Raw genomic sequence first — 23,021 nt, forward strand, 5'->3', positions numbered from 1 at the left:
GCTATTCAAGGCAAAAATAGCTGGTGTCATAACTGGACAGCAAATGCCAAAGCCTATGTAGCTAATTACTGAAGCTACCCGATTTTTAGTCAGCTATGCAAGCCATATGTCAAAATATATGCATGGATGCATATGCAGCTGTCCTTTTCCTATGTATGTCACTAGGATTATGACTTCTAAGCAGAAAGCATAAAATGAAAGAGTAGTTGCATATGCACTGAGAAATGTAATTTCACATGACTCAGTTACTAGGATAATACAAAGAAGTAAGGGTCATATTTCACATTTATGAACAAAATCAGACCAACTGACATTTGTCGACAAATAGAGACATCTAGTTCCTGCCAGACAAGTGGAGGACAATGGTTAAATAAATAATATGCATCCAAAGCAGACAAGTGGAGAATAATGGTTAAATAATAAGTAATATGCATTAAAAGCAGTGTTAATAAGTTCTTGCAAACTTTTTAGCTGCACTTTGATTCTTGGAGCTCAAAAAAACCATCTGAACCATCCATGCCACATGAACATGGAAGTGTATGCTTTGAAGGAGTTTAGTAAGGACAGGCCAGATACAGGAATAGCTCCTTTTTAAGCCAATGTATTTTTTGTTAGATCTGCCAAGATATCTCAGGGGCATAACTGTTACCTAACTCAATCCCTGAGTGTGAGATCAATTAAATTAAAGAATCTGGAAGAAGTGAAGTGAAAAAGGAGCAGTGTTTTTTTTTAAGAAAGTATTGCTATCATATGATCACAAATTGGATACTGTTCAGATTTTCCAAATAACTCCATACAATGATCATCCTGTGCACTAAGTATGTAAATCAAATGAAATTAAAACATACTCATGTGTGGAAAAGGGAGAAATTATACCTGTATTAAAATGAATCCTTGCTTTCATGAAACCAGCAATGTCAATGTTACTTTGGCTTGAAAGTCTGTTGACCTCACTGAATGATTTCTGAATTCCTCTTGTAGAAGAAAGAGTCAAAGTTGCAATCTGGACTTGTCAGCTGCCAGCAATGTAAATTTTATTTTAGCTGGAATCTGATAATGGACTCATGAAGTTCAAGATAACAAAGACTCTGACTCAAAGCATCAACATCTACTACCATTTTAAACTGATAGGAAGACTGCAGAGGCCGTGAGAGAGTTCAGGGGTCTGTGCAACTGGCAGAGTCAGAAGGAAACTACTGATTTGAAATAGCAGTTGAGCATTCCCCTGTTGCCATTTTTCCTGCCAGGGCTGCCTTTCCCACAAACCAGGGCCCTTTGAATTCTCAAGCCACAAGTTCAACTGTTAGTCAAACAATAGGTCAGGCAACGCAATCAAGTAGCACATCTTTCTTGCTGCAAATGTTAAGCTTTAGGGTGCAGTTGCTGAGCAGCTACGACCTACAATTTACAAGCCCTGGCATTTTTCCTGTGTGTTATGTGTTTTTATGCACAATTACTGGCTTTACTAATTGGCTGCATAGCATAATTATGTATGCAACACACATGCATGGTAGTTTTGCATCTGGCATGTGTATCCTTGCCATTCTTTGAGCTTTTCTATTTTACTAGGGATTTATATATTTTGACTAAGTAGCACACGTGTAGCTACCTGCAAGTTCTGATAGCTTCAGCTGAACATGAGGCTTGTTTTCACTCTCAGTGCAAGCAAAAAGTTAGGGAAGACTCCATTGTAACTGCTGGGATCAGTCGATGTGCGAACCTATTTTCTCTGCCATAGGGACACCTATTGGGTAAGAACCACACTCTATGTGCACTGAATACTTTTATTTGGGATTAAGCCTTGTCTGTGTATTGCTTTGAATACATTCTTGCACTCAGGTAATATCACCATCAGTCTTCGAACCATAACCTGTCACAATTTTGTATTAATAAAGAGTGTAATTCCGTAACCCATCAGCATGAGTCCTTCACGGGCTCTGGCAGCTGCCAGCAGTGGGTAACACACTTGAATAAGGTGGGAAGACCTGCTGAGGGGTCTCCCTTATGCTGTTGGTGTATTTCCCTGAATAAGTCAGTCAAACTGCCCTCCAATCCAGCAGGACTGTTCAGTGAAGGGTCCCCATGATGGGACTCTGACAGACTAGTTGAGCACAAGCATCTCAGCTTTCCTGGGGAACTGACAGATGAATAAAACACTGAGAGTCAAGGAAAACTCCCCACAGCAAGGGACAAGGAAATCTCCCCTTTTCACATGACAGTCATATATGGCAACTCTGGCATAGAGGAGTTGGGAGTGAAGGTTAAGCTAAAAAAATGGATGCAGTGGGGGAGAGAATGTTGTTTTAATTTTTGTCTTTGTTTCTCACTATCCAAGTCTATTTTAATTTGTAGTAAATGAAATTATTTATCCCTAAATGGAATCTGGTTTGCTTATAATGGTAATTGACAAGCAATGTCCTTGTCTTTATTTCAACCCATGACCTTTGTCATCTTATTTCGTATCCCTGTCCTTTGTGGAGGGTATGTGGTTGAAGACAGATTTACACAGTATGTTATATTGCATTTAATCGTAACATAATATACTCCACCTGCGGCCAATCCATGGCATGTAAGAACATATCACAACTAATAACTAATATTAGGACTGTATTTTAAGTGGTAGAAGCCACCTTGTTGCTGCTGTTATTCAACCTCAGCATTGCTAGGGCCCTTGTCACTTTAAAAAGATGTAGGCATAGAAATAAATACATTTCAAACATTCTCACTGTTGCTATTCTTACCTTCTTCCTCTACTGATGTTATCATGTGAGGTCTAAGTTTTTTATCAATTTCCAAAAACCCTTGTCATTTTACTGTCTATTATGTGCCAGTCCTACACCTGTGGTGCTATATAAATGCTAATAATACAACAATATGCTCATTCTTAATGAGTTCTGTAGGTGGAATTCCATCTGGTTTGTATATGCCAACTGAGATGCTGGTGTGAAATGTCATTGCTGTTCAGAATTTTTGATGGCTTATGAGCAGTTGGGAAATGACAGGGAAAAAAATCACAAAACTGGACGTGCCTATAATTTGAACAAAGACATCCAGCCTGTGCTTGAAATGGTGGCTATCACTGGTGCAGAATACCCAAGTCCTTATTTTCTGGAAAGCTGTAGTGAAGCAATTAGGATATTAACTACCCTTTTCAGCTTTTTCTGAATATTTTCAGCTCAACCTTATGTGTTTAAGAGAGTTTTGATACTCAGAGTACCGATATTTCTTTCACAAAATGTACCTACTTTGGGAGTGAGTAGTAGGAACTTGAAGCATTCCAGGCTCCCAGAAAAGCTTTCCTACCTTCAGCCATATAACTGGACTCAAATGGGCAAGTCCTCAGTTCCAGAAAGATCAGTCTTGGCTTCCATATAGCCATGCAGGAGCTCACCAGCAGGTAGTGTTGTGCAGGATCAGAGTAAGTTTGTGCAAAAATATAATGAGTCTATGAACATATTTTTTTGACTATTCCCTGGGCTGAAGTTGTGACCTTTCCCATGAGATACTGGTGGATTTGACTGAGTTAGACTAAGAAAACTTGATCTTAAGGACCCTGAAGTCTTCAGTGTAAAAAACTAGAGAATATAGAGAATAATTTTGCAACTTTTCACAGTTCCAAATTGGATGATGCCTGGAAGTATCCTCACTGGCTAATCTAAATTGTTTTCTTAGCTGCTCTAAGTGTTCATCACTTGCCAAGGATTAATGTTACTATGGATTACTAAAGGAAGCAATTCAGTGCTTCATTGGTAAAGAAGAAACAAGTTTTCCCTTATTTTCATCTCTTGGCCACTTCCACTGGAACAGATTGTGATCAAGCCTAAACCAAGAACTTTCAAAACCAGGAAGTTCTGATAATTAATAGAAATTAGCCTTTTAAATAGTACTTGTAAACTGCTTGGTGCACAGCCTAGATACATATCTGTCACAGAAATAGACTGGAGCTGTTTAGTGGGGTGAGACTCAGAAATGGAAGTGTTTTATTGCTCTCAGAAAATCATATCATCATCATCCTGGGTTAAGGTTGATTAGGCAGCATGAGAGCTGAGAAACACAGAAGCCAGGGACAGCCCTGGGGCTGCAGACGGAAAGAGGAGGAGGGGACAAAGGAGGAGGAAGGCAGCTGCTTGCCTGCCCTCCTCACAGCCTGCCAAGCTGCCGGCCAGTGATGCCCCTATGGCCAGGAGCAGGAGCAAGACCCCCCTCTGCACATGGCTCCTCTGCCCCGGGCTGCTTGGCTGTTTCTTGCTGGGCTTTCTTACGGGTGAGTAAGGAGAACCAGGGGCTTTTGCCCCAGCTTTTGAACCAGCTTTTGCACCAGCTTTTGCCCCCTGCAAATACTTAAGTGCAACCCCTGTTGTGATTAACTCATCATCAGGGAGATTATACTGCTTTTTAGGTACATTATAAAGTACTCATCCCACTGCTTTTCTAAGAAGTTGCTCGCTCTAGCAGTTTTGGTCTTTAGGGAGTGAGGAATAGAATGGCTGCGTGCTTCAGCTCACAGCGAGCCCTGCTGAACTGACAGCTTACTAAATGGGCAGCCAGGCATTGAAAGAGGAAAGATTAATAGAAGAGTTCGAGACTTCAGTGATTGTCAGATCTCCATTTCTTTTTAATTGTATTTCCTGATTTTTTACTGAAGATCTATTTAAATGCTCTGATTCAGTTGCTATTTTAGAAACTAAGGGTAGAATGTAGAGGAGGAGGAGTTTGACTGACAGCCAAGAATGGAGTTACTGAAGTTTTTCATTGTGCACAGTGAACTTTACTAGAACATGAGATTTTTTTCTGAAGTCACTTTCAGCATTTGATTTTAAATATAAAATTGCATGTCCTTTTTAAACTTGTATTGTAGCACACACTTAAGGCTGAAGCATGAAGGAAAAATCCATGAGGGCTATTAAATATACAAAACATTAGTTTGATTTAGGAGATCCCTGAGCTGCAAATTTCTGGTGCTTCTGCTACTCTTCTACATTTCCCTGAACATAATATTTTGACCATGCTCCAAAACAGGATACTGGGCAAGATGGACCTTTGGTTTAATCCAGTATCACTGTTATGTTCAGAGTGTTACTTCAATTGCATTTAAGTCTAAGGGGTCACATATATTGTGCATGTGACATCACATGTATTTATCTTTCTTATGAAAATTTTCCCATTTTTGGATTGTCTACCTATAATAATAAAAGGATTTTGTTTTGTTTCGTTGTTTGTTTTGTTGTTTTCTTCTTAAGACAAATTAATACAGTTTATATACCTTCTCCTACAACCATTTATGGCTACTGAATAAATATTTAACATTCTTAAACTGACTGGATCACAGTTAACTTTATTCCTTTAGTTAATAAATAGTCTGACCCCAAGACTGTAACTATTATAATGCTAGCAGTGTGTCTGTTGAGTCCTAGATCTTCACTTTAAATGTGCCTACACATGTATTTTAAGATATGTGAATAAATTAAATAAGAGAATTTCATTATGAGTATCAGGAGTTCAAACCTCACACTGCAAACAGTTAATTGAGAATTTAAACTATGGTTAAAATTAATGAGAGATGAGTCTGTCTTAAAAAGGCAAGTAAAGGGGATTTACCAGTGATTTAGACTGTAGTCTTTTGTAATGTTTTAGGCAATTCAAAAAATGAAATATATTTTACTTTTCTGCTTTACTTCTCTGAGCTGGCAGACACTGACAGAGGGTACTCTAAGCCCTGTTCATCCATGTGGTTTTAACAGTTCAATACTTCGTGTTGCTCAAAGGCTCATACATGTGAGGACTGGTGTTCTTCCTAAGTAGGAAGCTTTTCAAATGTGTTTCAGGATGGTTGACAAAACTGTGTGGAAAAACTCTCAACTCTTCGATTGTTTACCAAAATGTGAGACAGAAACTTGCAGCTGAAATGAAAGCAGAGAATATCAAGCACTTCCTTCGGTAAGCTGTGTGTATCTTGTTTTTTGAACAATTTTATCAGTCACAAAAAAGTGATAACGTAAGCTCCAAGGAAGGGCCAATGAAAGCAGAGCTGTTAAAATCCTTTGGAAATATTTAGTTTATACAGAATGTCTGAGGGAAGGAGAAGGGAGAGGCTCACAACTCTGCTGTTTCTCTTCTCCCCGTTTTTGAAGTTAAGTTTTTTGGAGGGCTTGTACTGTCAAGTCTACTTTCACCCAAGCTGTGTTACTGCCAGTGCTTACCAGTCTTTTTTATTATGATTTTTTGTCTTCTTTATTTAATGGAGTGTGTCTGTTTTTTCCTTGCAAGTGACTGAAGCTTTTACATCAGATAACTTTGCTTTCTCTCAGAGCGAGACGATTTTACTCTATTTGGGACATGTTGATTACTATGAATTACATTTGATTGATCATCTGTTCAGTGTCTCCTAAAACTTTCACTTTGAGCAGCTAGTCTAAGTAGAAAATTAATATATTAAAAGTTAATGGTACAAATTTGCATGGCACTGAGTTGCATGTATACTTACAACTGATAATTCCTTTTGTGTGGCCATATTAGATAACATGCTCTTAGCTGGGTGCTTGGACACCCCATTATCCCCTATCTTCTATCCACGGTCAGTGTGTGTGTGTATGGTTGGTTAAGTCTTGTATGATGTAATTGTTAGTAAATATACTTTTTTTGCATCCCAGTGCATCCTTGCAGTTCTTTCAAAGCATCTCAAATGCTAAGGATATAAAACTATCCTTTTGTTTTGCTGTGCATTCCATTGGAAATTTTAAAACAATTATTATTGTGTATATTTATATCTTCTACAGAGGAACAAATATATTCACATGAAAAGTAAATAACTCTGGTTAATAAAATGTTGGTATTCAGCATGTAGGTCAGCAGCTGCATCATGAACATGAAAGGATTACTGACAAGTTTGATCCTAAACCCAAAAGGTTTAATTTCTAACATCAATTAGCTTTTTAAGTCTATAGGCCTCATCTTATTTTGTATTCATTGCTTTCAGTAGACTGGAGAGTTCCTGAAAATTATGTTTGAGTGAGAGTCTAGGCAACATAGAGACTGATGACAGCATGAAATAGCTCTGCAATTATACTGAAGTCTCTTGGCCACAGGATATTTATGATATCTCATGTGTCTGCTTGCTTTGATGATGGGCCAAGTGTTTCATACTGGTTGGGCTGGGGTTTTTTGCCTAAATTCAAATAAAAATAAGGAACTGCAGAAAAACTGCATTAATGCACTATCCAAAAATTTTGCCAAAAATATTAAAAAAAAAGTAAACTTGGGAATTTCAATCCATATTCTTAGTTTTTCAGACTACTAAATCTGTTTTTATAAAGTGGGGAAAATAAACTGTGAATCTCATAAAATGTACACTTTAGTCTTAGCATTGTATCATGGCTCTGAAAAGGATTAAACTGTTTAGAAAAATTGAAACAAAAGCATCATGTGTTGTTCAGTATATTTTCCATGACACCATATATAGTATTTAGACTACTTATGGGATTAAATGGTGCTTAAAATACTTGAGAGAATTAAAGTGCAAGAAGAAAACAGGCAACAAGTTTTGTCAAAGGTTGCTTCCAAACCTTGGTGCATACACATCCAATTTAAAGAGAGGGAAAGACAACATCAGAGAGCTGTGGTCTACTTAGAGAATCTAGATGTATTCAAATCTAGGGGCCAGGTGGAATTCATTTGAAAGACCTTGATGTTATATTGCTGTAGGTGAGAAGTTCTGATGATTGAAAGAGGTCCCAGGTGGCTGAAAATGGCTGATGTTGTGCCCATCTTTAAGTGAGGACAACATGGAGAGACTGTGGGCTGGTTAGCTTCAATCCCTGGAAGGGTGACTGAACATCCTTCTGGAATTTCCAAACACATGGGGGACAGAAAGATGGTTAGGAACAGTCAGCATTTATTTACCTTTTGTATGTATCATCAGCATGATTGCCTTCTGTAAGGAAGGTTTTGAACATCATCTCCCACAGCATTCTCCTTTGGAAGCTGAGGAAGTACACGCCGAAGAACACGCTCCTACATGGGTTGAAAACAGTCTGAAATGACAAGTTGAAGTGATACTAATCATGGTATTTGCTACCATGAGTTAATGGTAATTGATGGTATCTGACATCTGTGGGGCAGCCATTGACAAGTAGTGTGTTGGGAATTGGAAGCTCGTGCTGAGTACCTGGCTGACTGATGAGCTTTCATCACAACTTACTTGGACAGTGGACCAAACAAATTACAGACAGATTTCTGTAGGGTAGCCCAGAGGGGCTGGATACTATTTCTGACTATTTATCACTGTTATGAATTATATCTGATATGAAAGTAAGTGTTATTAAGAAGGATTTTATTATTCAGGCTTTTGACTAAAAAAAAAAAAGCAAAACTGTGCAGATAATTTGATATAATGATTTTCAAGTTAAACTTATTAGGACATCAGGACACATTATGCCAATAATGTACAAATAGATCATCAGATACCAAAATTATCTGGAAGGCTCCTTTCTGAATGTATAGTTTTGCTATATTTATTTCTGCTCCTTGTATACTGCTCATATTCTTTTGCTGAATGTCTTCGATACTGATTTTTGTTGTTTGTGCGTAAATGTGGCTAATTCTGCTATGCAAAGAGAAGTTCAACTGACTTAACTTAAGGCCTCAGGAGAGATCCTCTGCTCTGACTACATTTTATACTTGTCCTGATGCAAACTCTGAAAAACAGTCATGTTTTTAGCTCTAATCTTAAGACCTTACAGTCCAATGTGGCTTGAGGATTAGCTTTATATGCACTGATCCTAGTTCACTATTGTGTCTCTCTGAATTTCCTGCTTACTAGCAGTTTTCTGTTTTGTTCTAGCTCATTTACTAGGTTGCCTCATCTCGCAGGAACTGAACAGAATCTTATTCTTGCCGAACAAATTCAAGGCCAGTGGAAGGAATTTGGATTGGATTCAGCTGAACTTGTTCATTATGACGTGCTTCTTTCATACCCAAATGAAAAGCAACCAAACTACATCTCAGTAATTGATGATCAAGGGAATGAGGTGATCTTTTTAATGACAAAACTGTATTTATGTAAGACTCCTTTAAAAAACAGTTCTTTCTCTCTTTGCCCACCCATTCAGCTCAGCTTGTGCTTTATATTACAATAAAAAGTCCAGTGCAAAGGCTACTCATATTTAGAAATGGTTTTCCAGGCTCTGCAGTAACACGGCAGAGTGGCTGTAATCTCAGTGCCTCGTACAGAGGAGAGAGGACCTGTGGAGAGGCTGCAATTAACACCAGTAGACCATAAGGTGTTAGAAGGGTTCAGCTTGAGGATACATCTAGGCCAATATCCTGTTTCCATAAACAGGCTTAAGTGGATGCATGAAGCTGCTTAAAACAAAGAAATGTATTTCAGGCATGCAGTTCTTCCAGTGTCTAGATGTTTTCAGCTCAGGCGTTCTCTGAATGTGCTGTAATTAGTCTCCTAAAGAATCCTCTTTAGGCCTCTTTTCCAAGTATTTATCCAGTCAGTGACCCTTGTTAGATCTCTTTTCCAAGTACCTGTCCAAACCCTGCACAGTTTTTGCTTCCACAACATGCTGAGGTAAGGAATTAGAGATACTATTGATTGTATGAAGTGCTACCTAGTTTTCCTTGCTCTGAACCTGATCCCACTGTCTCCCTACGGTGTCTTCTAAGTTAGTGTTAGAAGAAGTACTAATGAACTAGTCAGTCTGTAGACATCTCCCTTTTGAACAGCCAGAGAAATAAAGAAGCAGATGTAAAATCTGACAAGGAGCCTGAGTAAGGAGAGGAGATGGGACTGCTAGAGAAGCATCATAGCACAAAGGTGGGGATGAAGAGACATGGTGGAAACTAAGGAATACTTGCTCAGGATGACATGAGCTTAGAGGTGAAAGAATGAAGAAATTTTTCAAGAAACTCTGTAACAGTATCTCATTTATAATCTCATAAGATGACAAAAAGTGGACATGAACCTTAACACGAGTGTTACAATAGATAGTGATAAAAAGCAGCACATTTAACTGGAGCATAACTAGCAAAGAGCTGAAGAGAATAATAATAATAAAGGTGGAAGTAATCACAAAAAATACCTGGGATGGCATGGATGAACTGGGTGCCTTTTTGCTGTCACAACCTCTTGGCAGTTTCCAGCTACTTCTTTGCTTAGGTTCAGGCAGTGACTGATGGGCATCTTCTGACAAGTGATCTGTCTCTTTGCTATTCATATCTGCATTCTGTTATAAAAGTTCAGCTCTGGATCTCTAGCTGTGTTTTTGTTTGAACGTATGCATGCTAGTTAGAATTGTATTTTTTGCTAGTGATTTATGGAAACCAGTGTATAGTTTACACACTTAGCATTTGCTTAGTGGGCAAATTTTTGCCTGGAGTATTTGACCAAAGACTTCTGTTATTTATTGGTAGGTTTTCAATACGTCATTGTTTGAACCACCTGCTCAGGGGTATGAAAATGTTACTGGTATACTACCACCATATAATGCTTTTTCAGCACAAGGAATGCCAGAGGTAAGAAAAAATTATGTAAGAGTGCTATTAGCTGAAGTCATATTTTGTGAATATCCTTATCCCTGCCTTACTGGGACAAATTGCTCCAATTTCTCAAAATATTTGTTGTAGTAGTTTTAATTAATCATTTGTGTTAATTAGGGAGCACTTAAGCATGGCTAGGCCACATATTGTGCAAAGGTTAGAAGTCTTTTATAACCAAAAAAACAAAACTTTCTCAAATTGCTCAACTTTAAATCAGATAATGAAAGTTTTTATCTTGATGAAAAATTTTGGATATATCTCAGATTGCTCCACATTATTCAATCATATGGAGAGAACCTGCTTAAGGCACAAGTAGAATTGGCAATATATAAATCAAGTTGGAAGACACTTTGGATTAAATGAACACCTTTAAAGGCCACAAAAGCCCCTCACTTAATCTGCTAATACATTATGGAACAGTCAGGGACAACATTGCATTGCATAAATGAATGAAATTATGTAATTGTGTGTGTTTATGTATGCAAGATATACCAGTATTTGTCATGGCCAGAGAAGTTTGTCAATTTAACAAAGTATGTTGGTTTATTTTCCAGCCCCAGATTTTAAGACTGTTGTTAAGGGCAGGATAATATACAAAAGTCAGCCATTTAAGCCAAAGTTTCCTATAGAATATTATAGATATCTTTTGCTATTGTTTTTATGGGCACTGGATCTAATTTGCAGAAATGCAAAAAAATCCCCAACACTATATCATACATAGTGAACGAAACAGTGTATTTCTGGTAGTGGGTAGTTTGTCTGTTGATTGACCAGTTGCCATGACACTGCTTTTCTTTTCTGTGCAGGCAGATCTGGTCTATGTGAATTATGGCCGTACGGAAGATTTTTTTAAGCTGGAGCGTGAAATGGGAATTAACTGTACAGGAAAGATTGTCATTGCCAGATATGGGAAGATCTTCAGAGGAAACAAAGTAAGTGTTGTGTTTTAATTTTTCCTCTGTGGGTCAGACGCTGTTCATGACAGAGCTGGAGGGAGTTAGTGAGGGCTCTTAGTTGGAATATATGAGCAGAAGGAAACCTGCAATGCACCCATTGTGACTGCAGTCTTACTTCCAAAACAATAAAGCCATGTGAATGTATTAAACTCCTGAGACTGAGATGACTGCAAACTGCCTAAGCAGTTCTTGCAAAAGATTAGTTTAAGGAACTGAGTAGTTTGTAGAGCCAAGACTTTTGATACTTTTCACCCGTAGAATTGTAGTATTTTGAAATAGCAATTATTTGACAAGGAGTCTGATGCACAGAGACTGAATAATTATATCTTCTGACTTTAGACAACAACTCTGACAAAACGGGTGACAGTGGGGCAGTAAGGATAGTGGTCAGTTTTTGTGCCTCAGTTTTACATCCTGTACTTTATTTCATAGCCTTGAGCTATGACTAAATGTATAACACAAATAATGAACAGTGTGTTTCACTGTGGTTTGTCCTTCTGCTGAATCTAGGATCATTTTCACTCTACTACACACACAACTTCTAAAACTACATCTGCATGGAAGCAAATTGCAACATTCAGATTTATCACTGCATTGACCAAAAAGAAAAAAAAATAAAGGAGACATTTCTTAAAAGTAAATAATTTCACAGGTTAAAAATGCCATATTAGCAGGAGCCCAAGGGATCATACTTTATTCAGACCCTGCTGACTACTGTGCCCCAGGAATAGATGCTTATCCAGGTGGCTGGAACCTTCCAGGTGGGGGAGTCCAGCGTGGGAATGTATTAAACCTGAATGGAGCTGGGGACCCTCTAACGCCAGGTTATCCTGCCAAAGGTGAGTGAAACTTCTGTAACCTGGGCCATCAAGTACTTTATAAACTGGTGTCGAAAGTATGGCACTAGAAATTCATTTATTTTTAGTAGAGATGAAGAGAAAAAAGCTGCTAGAAATTATTTTTAACAGTAGTTAATTTTCCTATTGCAGACTAAATTCTGCCTGTGTGCCATTCTAATTCATTGCTTTTGACCTAGGTGGGGAAGGAAAGTTTTTAGGAAAATACTTCAAGAAAATCTCTTTGTTTATCCCAGGGTTATAATTATCTTAGAAAGGCAGGATGTGCAGGTTTACAGACTGCAGCAGGAAACGACTGAGAATTTCTAGGCATTTTTAAATATCTATGTTTCTCAGGATGACCAGTTTAAACTGGATTATACTCTACCATCAAAGAGGACTAATAGCTTTGCTTGGAGGTATGTTTTCTTGCTGATCATAAATTCCAAGCAGAAAAGCAGTTTAAAATCCTCCTTACAGGGAGTAAAATTCTAATAGTAAAAGTAACAGTCGCCTGGAGTCTTTCAAATATTGGCACCATATGCTTGTCTTGTCCTTGTTGTCATCCCAAAACTTCTTCTGAACTGAGATACCTACCAGTGCGGTCTGCTGATGGGATGGGTATACAGGGGGGCTTCTGGAAAGCTTGTATGAACACTGTTGGGTGCATAAGACAACCTGCTGAAAAAACAGGATAGACTGTGTGTGCCTCTCCCACCAGACTCAGAGAGACATTGCCTGTCTTCACCATAGGCAAGTGTATCTGGGGATGTCTTCTGCTGCTTGCCAAACAGTTGCACAAGTGCCATCTTCACCTCACACACCAGCTTGGTTTTCCCTTAGCCACCTTTGAGGAGATGTAATAATATGGATGGACAACAAATCTAAATGTGGAGATTTTTTTGCACAATTGTGCAGATGCATCACTGGGTTTGTGGTTCTGTCCTTGCAGTTTGGTTTCCTAGAAGTAATGTCTGAGAAATTATGTAAGAATTGAAAAGAATGATGAATGCTCATGGCTGCTGTGTGGCTGCACTGTTCAAAAGTGTTTACAGTTTGGTTAAAGTTGCTAAGAACACTATAAACTTGACATTTTGTTCTCATTTCTCAGAGTACACTTTCAGGTATAAAGTTAATGAAGGTGTAGGGATTCCCAGAATCCCGGTTCACCCCATTGGATATCATGATGCAGAACTATTATTGAGGTGAGTGTACATCAGTTCTCCTCACTCTGGTAAAATCTCTGCTGTTATTTGCATTCATACCACTTTTTTTAGTAAATGTGTTTTTCAGGAAATGTGGAAAATTCAAAGCAACCTGTTTCTGCAATAATGCTTTTCAGAATTTTGTAAACCCACCTTGGGTTTACTGCAATAATTATTAAGGGAATTTAAGATTTTACCATACTGTTCAACTGCATTTGTCTTGGTTTTCACTTTACAGTGCAATGGGAGGACCTGCAGCTCCAGACAGCAGCTGGAAGGGAAGTCTCAATGTGTCTTATAACATAGGGCCAGGATTCACGGGCAACTCTTCTACAAGGTCTATTTGAACACTTACCTGTTTATACAATATTGAAAAAAAATCCCTACAAGAGAAAAACTGTGAAACAATACATCTAGAGATATTCTGGAGAAATTTACTTCCTTCAGAGTGGGCTACACTTGATGATAATTTTTAGAATTTGGAAAAAATTAGATAATAAATGATGATAAGTTAGCAGACCAAGACACATGACAGTGGCATTTGGCAATAATTTGTAATAAAGTAAAAGATCACTTTTCTATACTTTTCCACACAAAAAAATAATTTCAGTTTACATGAGGTATCATTCTATTAGAATTGGTAGTGGATCACACTGAACAGTCATTATCACTACCAAATCTCCTGAAAAACAAGAGTATGTCTGAATATCCAATTTTGTAGACTCCATTTACCATTATTCTTTCCTGCTCTGCTTTAATACTAGTTGAAAATGAATAAAATAGGAATAAATAAATAAGAAAGCATATTTGGCATAATTATGTGCTCTTTGGAATATCTTGAAGAGCAACAATGAGAAAACAATCTGATTCATCCGCAAAACTCATACACGCGAAATATTTTTGAATGCACTTCTTAACATCGTCCTACTTGTGAGGGTCACATTTTTAGTAAATATGGTCTAATCCTACATAGTCCTTTCTCAGAGTAGCTCCATATCAAAATGAACCTTTTGAGTCTGGGAAAAGTCACTTGCACATGGAAAGTGTGCAAGTATATGCATGTTCAAAGCACTAGTGTCATTTATTTCCTGGGCAAAGATCCAGTGGCTGTCCTGAAGTACGTTTTGATTTTGACAGCTATGCAGATTTGCTGCTGAAAAGATAACTTCAAATGTGAAACTGGAGGTTTTGCCAGACCCCAAAAAAGCATTGTTTGGTGCTTTGTTTCTTCTATGGATTAAGAGGGCTGAATACTACGTTATTTTTATCTCTTCTAAAACATAGATTTTCTTTGCTTTTATAAAATTTCACAAGTGGAATTTACTGGGGAGGAGGGGGCAGAGATGAAGAGTTTTTAGTGGGGGGGCAGGGAAAAAGTAAACTGTACTTCTAGTAGGTTCCTTGTCTCTAATTGGAAGGTTCTCTGTCCACAGCTAGGAGGCTGGAACTAGATGATCTTTAAGGTCCCTGCAAACCCAAACGATTCTACAATTCTACAATTGACAAATCTTGATCACTTAGATCTACTGTCCTAAACAGAGATTTCAATTTATTCCTGGATGAATATTCCTAATGACCTTTTCTCCACATTCTATCTTATTAATGGAATTGTGCTAGAAAACCAAAGTGTATTCTTTATAAAAATATGTGTATCCACAACTATAATTTTGATCAAAATATAAAATAAATGTATTTTTAATTACTGTGCCTGTTTTTCAGTTTACTCCTCTAGTACCGAATTGTCTAATTGATTCCCACAAATAAAAATTCAATAAATTCTGTAAATATTTGCAAATTTATAGATTGACCCACTTCATAGGGTTGTTTCTGCTGTCAGCACAGCAGGTTAAGCTGAAATAAAAAATGGCACACTGAGACAAATGAACACACATCAGACTAGTGCTGAATACACAAAGCAGAACAGAAGCACAAACTCTTTGGCTTATATGTTATTAGCATTGAATTTTTATTGGCTTCTCAGTCAGAAATGGTTACTCCATACTGCCTTTCATTTCAGAAAAGTCAGAATGCATGTTCATACAAGCAATAAAATAACACGAATTTACAATGTCATTGGCATCCTCAGAGGAGCCATGGAACCAGGTGAGCATTTGGTGCTTCATGATTTTAATTCTTTCTTTATTTTGTGTTTGATGAAATTGTTCTCATGTTGTAAGAAACTTTTTGTTGTAAGAAAGTTTTTTAGATAGCTAGATAATATGGAATCTAAGTAATCCTTCATAGTTGCTCTCTCCCTCCCATTACACTGTTTATCATTGGCATTTCCAAGAATATATTTGAATGGGAGTACCAGAAAGATAGATGTCAGAGAATTTTTTTATATTGCCTGTCATTTTACAGTAGGCTCCTCCTTACATCATTCATACATTTTGCCTTTGCAAAAATAAACACAATGCAAAGTACAGAAAACTAGTGATGATTTGGGACCTTAAGATTCTACTATATATCATATGTCATATACATGAAAGACCTTTAGGTGGAAAATATCTATTAAATATTTCTTGTCTTCAGTTGTATATTTCAGTAGAGTAAGTGACTGCAGATTACCTAAGAAATAAAATTGTAACACTGTTATTGAACTTCATATTTTGTTTGATACAAGTAGGGATGCAATCAAAGGAAACACCAGAGATAACCCAAGTGCATTTTTAATTGTGAATTGATATTATATGCTTGTTTCCAGACAGATATATTATTTTAGGTGGTCACAGAGACTCTTGGGTATTTGGTGGTATTGATCCAACCACGGGTGCAGCTGTTCTGCAAGAAATTGTACGAAGTTTTGGTAAAATGAAGATGGAAGGTAACAATTATTACAGACATAAAATGATGGATATAGAAAACAGAAGCTTTGAGGAACACTGTTCCTGTAAATTGTTGTAGTTATTTAACTTTTCACTTCTACAGAAAGTTTTATTTCTAATTATGAAATATGGAAATTTGTTGAAGAGGTGCATATGTAGCATTGCATCTTAGTTGGCTGAATTTATTTCCTCATCAATGTAATAGTCCCCTCTTAGTTGTGTAGAATAAAAATATTGCATTAAGAAGAAATGCCTCTGCGATAATATGTTCCTCTAAGGAACTGAGAGAGGATTTTTTTTACATCAGTTAAGTGATATTTTTAAAAGGAATTTCAATTAACTGTGGTGATCTTTTACTAGACTTTCAAATTTTAACTTGAATTTTCAAGTTTAACTATGTGATTGCAGGTTGGAGACCTAAGCGAACTATTATTTTTGCAAGCTGGGATGCAGAAGAATTTGGATTATTGGGTTCCACAGAGTGGGCTGAGGTAAATAAAAAATAGTGTAAAGTAAAGTAAAACTTGAAAGGGTATTGCAGGCAGCTGCAGTACCCAGCATCTATTCCTAGACTGCAGTCAAGTGCTTCATGGTAAAATTGGAGCACAGCAGGCTTCTTTGGGTGTTGTAAGGCACTCATGTACTTATATCAATTACTTACTTACCTTCTTACAACGTATGTGTACTAACTCTTCTAAGACTTAAAAATCTACTTTGATTCAAAGTTAATGTCCCTCAGTGGTCTCTATGTGGAAATCTATCCCTTCATTTAACAGAATTTTATATAACCCAAATTGGTCTGTTCTCTAACTCTCTATTTGAGAAATTCCTTAGTTTTTATAAAATTAAGTCCAGATCATGAACTTGTGATCCATAAGCACCCCAAGCCCTTTGTATGGAAATCAGTCTTCCTGGGCAAATGAAAGGATAGGTAATCTATAAGGGAATATTTCAAAATTCCTGTCAATTCCAGCACTGTAGAGTCTCAGGGGCAGAACAGTTTATTAATTCCGTGGGTGGATCCCTGGCTATATTCCTGCCTCATAGAAGGATGTTGGGAAATTCAGAAGTGAGGTTCTGACTATTTTTCTCTTCTTTTTCCTGTTGGACATGTTAAATTCTTAACCTTGTAAGTGGATTTGTTAAAACCCAATAAGAAATACAGGTCTTACAAGAGTTGTCATTGCTTTGTCTGTAAAATCCAAGTTGGAAATAGAGCAGGCAGAAAATTGCTTAATAAAACACATTTCTGCTGAACTATTTCCATTTATTAGTACTGAACAGTTTAAGAGAAATGTGTTTTTTTTCTTCTATTAGAAATTTATTTACAAGGTAATAATTGTATATATGGATAGAGCTTTCAAAATCTATAAAATAAAACATTTTAATCTTTTTAGTTTAGTTTATTGTCATGTATTTCAGTAAACCACAAAATTATACAACCAAATGGCATGCATCAGAGGAGGGAACAAACCCAGAAATATGCTCTCAAACAGCAAAGGGATTCCATCATACTGTGAGCAAAGCTAAGTTTTCTATTCCTATGAATTTGAACTAATTCTCCCATAAACTGTTTGATTTCCAGCTGTAACAGTCTCTGCATCTTACTGTGGGTTTATGGGACATTCGATGAAGAAAGAATAATTTCAGCTATTTTAAATCATTTACTGAGAGATTTTAAAGAGTTGGCATTGAAGTATTATCCCACCTGTATATGAAACTGTATTTATTATTTCTTTGTCTACATATCTATGTGCATATTTAGATGTTGTCAAGAAAAAAACCCACACAATTGTTTTAACTCTGAGAAATATGAAAAAATGGTACTTAAAAGATCAATTTCTCTTGAGTAAGTAATGAATAAATTAGGAGTTATGTTCAATTAGTTAAATATTGCTACTACTGTTCTGTAATTTTTTTACTTAACAATTTGGTGTCTAGTAATGTATCACTCATTATTTCATGAAACAACAGCTGTACAAGGTTAGAAAACCATAAGCACAGTTCATATTTGAACCTCAGTGTTTTGATATTATTGTTTCCTTGCTTTATCTTGGTGATGTGCATTACTAGTTTTTTACAACTAAATTAGATTCAGTTTCTCTAGAGACATTCCTCACAGCTTACATTCTAATTTTCTGCAGCTGCCAGATCTGTCATGTATTAAATCTTGAGGAAAATTAACCCATGGTATTCACTGCCTTCTGTGTAAGAGAAAAATTGCAACTGTGGCAACATCCTTTTGTTATACAGACAATCTCCACTGCTCATAAATGAAGGAATTTCTTTATGCTGCTAATATGACTTTGCAAGACCTCATGTATGCATGTACAGGTTCACTCCATCCCTTCATATTCTTTTGTGGGATCTCCTCTATATTTTTTTAAAGATATTAATTTCATTATCTATTTATAAATTACCAATTCAATTTTTACTTCACGTGACTTACAAATGATTATTTGGGTTACAAATTGAATGAATCGAGTAATAATTACTAACCTAATTAAAATATCTGTCACAAAGCCAAGACTTAATAAAATACTGCTTACTGATTAGAATATCAATTCAAACATAATTACCAGTTTGCAAAAAATTAAACAAGATGTGTGTATATATTTAGTATGAAAGCAATTCTTCGTGGACTCAAAATAGTCAACTTCATTTTAATAGGGTATTTTAGTGCTTTGACTCATCCCTTTTTGAAATGGAATAGTGTAGAAATGACAGCAGTGCTCAGTTCATCAGTGTTAAAATTGCATTTAGTACTGGGAGCACACATGAATAACTAGGAATTAAAAGCATGGAAGAATTCTGGCTGATCTCGCAGTGACATGTTACATGTTCAAAAAGTCCCGAAGTGCAGAGTTAAAAAGCATGTACAGCCTTATTTTATCGTGTTACAATTCTGTTCAATAATTTTCTTGTTCCATCTTGCTCCTGTGTGATGCAGCAGGCAGAACCTTCATTTTGTGGATATTTTCCACAACAAATTAAGTCACAGAAAGCACGAGTGAATTTCATATGCCAAGATCATTTACCCATCTTCAAACAATATAATTAGTAAGGTACATAGAAGTATTTATCCTGACTGAGTTCTAAAGGCAATGCTTTAAGAAATAGTGCACTTAACATGCTCTTCACTAAATACCACTAATCGAAAGTAACGATTACACATTTACAACCCCAGGAAAATGCCAAAGTCCTTCAGGAACGGGCAGTTGCTTATATCAACACAGATTCTTCTATAGAAGGTGGGTCTTTTATTTTTAAATTTACCTTACTTCCAAAGCATAATTTTTATTAGTTTTCTCTGTATTATTTATTGCATTCAGAGCTGGAAAACATAAGATAGGTATAGCGATGTTCAGAGTAAGTGTAGTAAATAGAGAATTTAGTGGAGAGAAGAGAGAACAATTTAAATTGTCGTGTTGCTTTCTTTTGCAAATAGTACCATCCTTGAGCTGCAGCCCATGTGTCTGGAGTCCAGAATGTCTCCTCTGGCGGAGTGTTGTGTTCTGTGCTAACTGAGTGTTCTGGATATTAAACTCTCTCTGAACTGCATTAGTTTTAATTTACAATCATGGTTTTGATATATGACAGTCTGCTCCTTGTTCTGGTCACAGCTCCAACTCCTTTCCCTGTGGAATCATAATATTTTCAGACACTAATTTATTATGTTTATAAGACAATTTGTATCGAGACCTTAGGTTTACGCTTGATGGAGGTGGGAGATGATTTAGTGCTTCGGGCCAGTGTGGTTATCTTTGTTCATTGCTGTGATCAGGGAGTTATATATATGTTACAGCGGAGCTCTTCTTCAAAAATAGGCACTGAAGAGTGTTTCACAAAAAACCTTATCCACCATTATCCCATTTACTATGATCTTCAGACTGCAAGAATCTGTCATTCAGGAATGCTACTTACAAACTGGCCTTTTTGGGGAGCTCTACACTACAACCTAAATGACAAAATCCTTCTTAAAATATACTGGGCTTTATTACCGAAGGACCTCTTTTACTGTTGTCTGTGCTGAAAGAATAGTTAGAAGAGTCCTGTGAAGCTGCTCTGCATCATAACATCAAGTTATTCAAGGCATTAATGTTCTCATGTCAAACCCAACTTATTCGGGCTTCCTGTGTGTGACTAAAATGGTTATCAACAGGCATATTTAAGAACTCTTTTTATTTCTGTCAGCTGAAAATTTTGTCCATCACAAAAGGATTGGAAAGAAAGAAAAGCTAAACCCAGTTTCTAAAGGCTCAGTTGGAGCTGAGGAATAAGGAGGCTTAGAGCTGTTCCTTCATTTATGCAGCCTACAGGCTGTGTAAAAAGTAGAGCAGAATTTCACGCCTAGAAGATCTCACAAATGAAATAATAGCTTTACAACTGCTTCAGATTCTCAGCATGGATTGTAACACATATTTTTTTAGTTGGTTTGCAGCCAACATACTGCTGCCTTAACAATTTTCTTCTAAATCTTGATTATTCAAACATGTCTCTTGCTTTATGCATTAAAGAAAATATGAAAGTAAAACAACTGGAAAAGAAATATGTAATAAGGAAAAGAACACCATGTTAAGTACACTGGTTTAAGTAGCTTGGATAACTTTCACCTGGCCGAGCAGTAAAATCTACTGTAAAGTCATAGCATTCATGTACTCTGATGATTATTTTATTTATCATCAAATGTTTTCCACAGCACTTATACCACATTTTGGACAGCAAATTATTTCTCTTTATTGTCTTATAGCAATGAAAAGAAGGAGAGTGGTTCATCATTTTGAACAGTTTCATGACTTGAATTTACAGCTCTCAAATACAGACTCCTTTTGGAAACATCATTAACACTATCTTGTATTTTTTCTATCATCATGGACTATTTTGTAATTGTCAGTCTGGTCCTAGAATATGATATGTAAGTACACACTATGCAAAGTGTGACCCAAGATCTAAAGCCATATCAAAACCTAATTACTGACAACTAATTACTAACAATAACAATAACTTAATAACTGTTGTCTGAGAGCTTGTGGTTTTTTTTATGTTGCAGCCTTTTCATCCCTGTTCCCTTCTTTGTTGTCTGTATTTGAGGGCAGAGGTGTTTATTCACTACTCTTGGGTGGCTGCAGTCTATAGAGAAGACTGCTTTAGACTTCTGCCTATCCCAAAAATGACCATAGTTCCTTTTGATGGGACTGTTGCTGCTGTAGCTGAGAACTTTGCTATGCGATACTTACCAAGCTCAATACAATTTGGCAGCAGCATGGAAACCTGATGGGGGTAAAGGGTAGATGCCACCACGTGATGGTAAAAGGGGAGGTTTAGGAGACAGAAGAAAACGTTGCTCTGCATCTTTTCTGCCTACTATTTGGGCTAGACTTAGTTCTGAAATATAAAATGCCAGATATCTTGCAACTCTCTTAGAAGATGACCTGTCTTGTAGATAGAGTCTGCAAAAGCATTGGAAAAAGTACTGTCTGTGGTAAGAAAAGTAGCTGAATTGAAAGATTTCTTAAAACATCTTGTAGCAAATGTCTTTCCTCTTGCACACTTCCTGAAAGCACTAGCTTTATTTCTAACATCTTATTTTTTGCCTTCTGTTTAACACAAGCTTCAGGAAGCATATGAGTGACAAGGGTTTGTAGCTAATGAGGGAGAGTTAGGCGTATTTTAGAACTATGGGAAGGCTTAATTATGTTCCTGTGTATGTACTATAACCAATCCATCATTGCTGTGCAGTGGCAGGAGCTCATATGGTGTGACCAAGTAATCTATTTCTGTATATATTCTGAGGCAAGATCTAAATTCTTGCCTTGGAATCCAGAAGTTTATCTAAGAAAGGACTGCAGGGTTTAATCAATTAAGAAGATAATACCACTGGTACCTGAAGGGAAAACTTCCATGTCTTTGTTTTATTTTCAGGGAACTACACATTAAGAGTTGACTGCACCCCTCTTCTCTACAAACTGGTGTATAATCTGACAAAAGAGGTACAGAATCAGTGTCTACTATTTCTGACTTTCTAAGAATGTAAAACTGTAAGTTTATTGGATAAAATAGAATTATCGAATAATATTGGATTTATTTTATTGCTGTGCCGGAAGAATCTTGATCCCACCAAAATCAATAGCAAAACATCCCATCAGCAGTACACAGTCCATGCTCACAGTTCCTCAGTATTCTTAAAGGCTGAAATGTGTCACTGACATAAGTGGAATCTTAATTTCAATATATAGTAAAAACAATCATAATAAAAACAAGATGATAAAACATTGGACAAGATCAGTTCTCTGAAGTGATAAGCATTGAAGGAAATAATTTTCATATTGGCTAGCTACCATTTTCTCTCTGTGTCTGTTCCCCCAAATCTCCTTCATATCTCACTGAGCCTTTGAAATATGTAATAAAAATTGAAGGATTGAGAAGGTTTTGTAACAGGCCAGACGTGTATATTTGCATGATTACAAGTGGTCTAACCATGTCTTCTTTCCTTTCAGCTCTCAGAATAAATTCTCATCAGGCTGAAAGGTTGTGATCCTTTAAAGTATGGAACTTCCTTGTCTGTATGAGGAGTTAACCAGATTAGGCACCTAGCATGAGTCATTGCCACTATCCTCAGATCTACATTCATCTCAGTTAACAGAACACATCTCTGAC

The 23,021-nt window shown here is 36.8% G+C and overlaps 1 protein-coding gene across 2 annotated transcripts in view; it reads left to right on the plus strand.

The window, feature by feature from the left end:
- Positions 1-4,161: 4,161 nt before the first annotated feature.
- The window catches only part of LOC103766353 (N-acetylated-alpha-linked acidic dipeptidase 2), a 30,799-nt gene continuing 11,939 nt past the window's right edge, over positions 4,162-23,021 (plus strand). Inside the window, exons 1-13 of one of the 2 annotated variants that reach the window (XM_018071410.2) lie at positions 4,162-4,264; positions 5,826-5,937; positions 8,840-9,026; positions 10,417-10,518; positions 11,349-11,474; positions 12,151-12,337; positions 13,446-13,539; positions 13,778-13,876; positions 15,557-15,642; positions 16,244-16,363; positions 16,773-16,855; positions 19,552-19,615; positions 22,287-22,354. In XM_018071410.2, coding sequence (XP_017926899.1) covers positions 4,177-4,264; positions 5,826-5,937; positions 8,840-9,026; positions 10,417-10,518; positions 11,349-11,474; positions 12,151-12,337; positions 13,446-13,539; positions 13,778-13,876; positions 15,557-15,642; positions 16,244-16,363; positions 16,773-16,855; positions 19,552-19,615; positions 22,287-22,354 — 1,416 coding nt within the window. In that variant the 5' untranslated portion in view covers positions 4,162-4,176. Of the gene's footprint in view, positions 4,265-5,825; positions 5,938-8,839; positions 9,027-10,416; positions 10,519-11,348; positions 11,475-12,150; positions 12,338-13,445; positions 13,540-13,777; positions 13,877-15,556; positions 15,643-16,243; positions 16,364-16,772; positions 16,856-19,551; positions 19,616-22,286; positions 22,355-23,021 lie in introns of those variants that run through there. The other variant, XM_018071409.2, reaches the window with a different exon arrangement.

This window comes from Manacus vitellinus, unplaced genomic scaffold, assembly GCF_001715985.3.
Source record: "Manacus vitellinus isolate BGI_N305 unplaced genomic scaffold, ASM171598v3 scaffold_2_pilon, whole genome shotgun sequence".
NCBI classification, from domain to species: Eukaryota; Metazoa; Chordata; class Aves; order Passeriformes; family Pipridae; genus Manacus; species Manacus vitellinus.